This window comes from Megascapheus bottae, chromosome 1 (assembly GCF_031878675.1).
Source record: "Megascapheus bottae isolate mThoBot1 chromosome 1, mThoBot2.hap1, whole genome shotgun sequence".
NCBI classification, from domain to species: domain Eukaryota; kingdom Metazoa; phylum Chordata; class Mammalia; order Rodentia; family Geomyidae; genus Megascapheus; species Megascapheus bottae.
Window position 1 is genome coordinate 31484255 of NC_143509.1, and position 1728 is coordinate 31485982.

The 1728-nt window shown below is 50.1% G+C and overlaps 1 protein-coding gene across 1 annotated transcript; it reads right to left on the reverse strand.

Moving 5' to 3' along the window:
- Window positions 1-897, reverse strand: LOC150068857 (olfactory receptor 7G2-like). The gene has a single exon (XM_090342102.1). The coding sequence runs from the start codon at window positions 823-825 to the stop codon at window positions 1-3; it is 825 nt and encodes a 274-aa protein (XP_090198228.1). The 5' UTR covers window positions 826-897.
- Window positions 898-1728: the final 831 nt, after the last annotated feature.

Genomic DNA, 1728 nt, shown 5'->3' on the forward strand with positions numbered 1-1728 from the left:
TCACAGAGAAAGCTTCCCAAGGAGGAGCCGCTTCAAGGCATCCTTTATCTCTCTGTTCCTCAAACTATAGATGAAGGGGTTCAGCATTTGAGGGACCACAACATACATCATCGAGGCCACCATATTTTTAGTGGAAGAATTAGTCATATACAACCCACAAGCTGTCCCATATAATATGGTGACCACAGAGAGATGAGCCCCACAGGTAGAAATGGCTTTGTTTCTTCCCTTCACGGTCGGGATCCTCAAAACAGACGAGACAATCAGGGTGTAAGAGAAAATAATCCCCAAGAGGGGAACACCAGCAAAGGCACTAGTTGCCATGTAGACAAGAATGGTATTGATAGAAGTGTCAGAACAGGCCTTGTGCATGATCTGGACGAGCTCGCAAAAGAAGTGGGGCAGTTCAAGGTCAGTGCAGAAGGACAATCTCAGCAGCATGCGGCTGTGGAGCAAAGCGTTCATGGAAATAACAAGCAGGGAAATTATAACCAGCAGGACACAGAGGTGGGGATGCATGATGGCTGTGTACCTCAGAGGGTGACAGATGGCCACATAGCGGTCATAGGCCATCATTGTAAGGAGACAACTTTCTAACCCACAAAAAACCAAGACAAAGCAGACTTGGGCAAGGCACCCAGCAGAGGAGATGCTGTGGTCCTGGGCCTGAATGTTCACCAGCACCTTTGGGATGGTAGTGGTGCTGGTGCAGACGTCAATGAAGGAAAGACTGGACAGGAAGAAGTACATGGGGGTGTGGAGGTGGGGGTCAGAGCTGACGGCCAGGATGATGAGCAGATTCCCGAGCACGGTGATCAGGTACATGGACAGGAAGAGGCTGAAGAGGAGGGGCTGGAGTTCTGGGTCATCTGTGAGTCCCACAAGAAGGAATCTAGCTATCGCTGCTGGTTTACGACTTCCATGCTCCCTCTGGAAATTACTGGAATAGATGAAGTGAAACGTGGGCGTCACATGTGCTACTTGGAGGGCAGAGATCAAGAGGATCACAATGTCTATGAGACTCTTATCACCAATTAACCACCCCAACACCCAAGAGTGGAGCTCTGAATCAAGTCCTACACTGCCAGCCTGGAGCAAAAAAGCTAAGACATCATAGCTATGCCTTAAGTTCAAACCCCAGGAACATCACAAAAAAGAAAAACGAAGGCTGGATTAATGTCCTACAGGAAAAACAAGTTTTGTGCTCTTGGAGAATCAGACAGCAGAGTGAGAGTAGGTAAACACTAATGTCAGTACCAAGAGATTTTTGTCTACACACAGTAGACAGGAGGGCTGGTGATTAGAGTGTAGGCATTAATTCCCACAACCCCTACCCCATTTCCAAAGCATTGATCAGGGCCTGGGCACCAACCTGGCTGCCTCCACGCCTGGCCTCTCGACTGGATGTAGAAGACAGGAGCTCTTTCTGTCCCCAGGGCAGGGCAACACAGGGTCAGAGGCATCCGAGTCCTGCTCAGAATGGCTCCTGGCCTGGCTTGGCTCTTAGGCTTTGCTTCCTGACTGGCCAGGGCTGTGAAGGGACATGGCAGCTCCTCAGCCCCTGTAGCCTCCTACTCAATATCCAAAGCTCCTCATTACATAGCTATTGTACTGCCACTCGAGTTCCAGGAGAGCATGTCGTGGAAGACTCTGGGCCCAGCGGGGAGGTGGTGAGTATTGTGGATCCATTGAGCTCTGAGTCCAAGTGTGTTACCTCCACATGTGTGG

Excerpts from the sequence above, each read along its gene's own strand:
- LOC150068857 (XM_090342102.1), bottom strand. The coding sequence starts at position 825 with ATGTACCTGATCACCGTGCTCGGGAATCTGCTCATCATCCTGGCCGTC.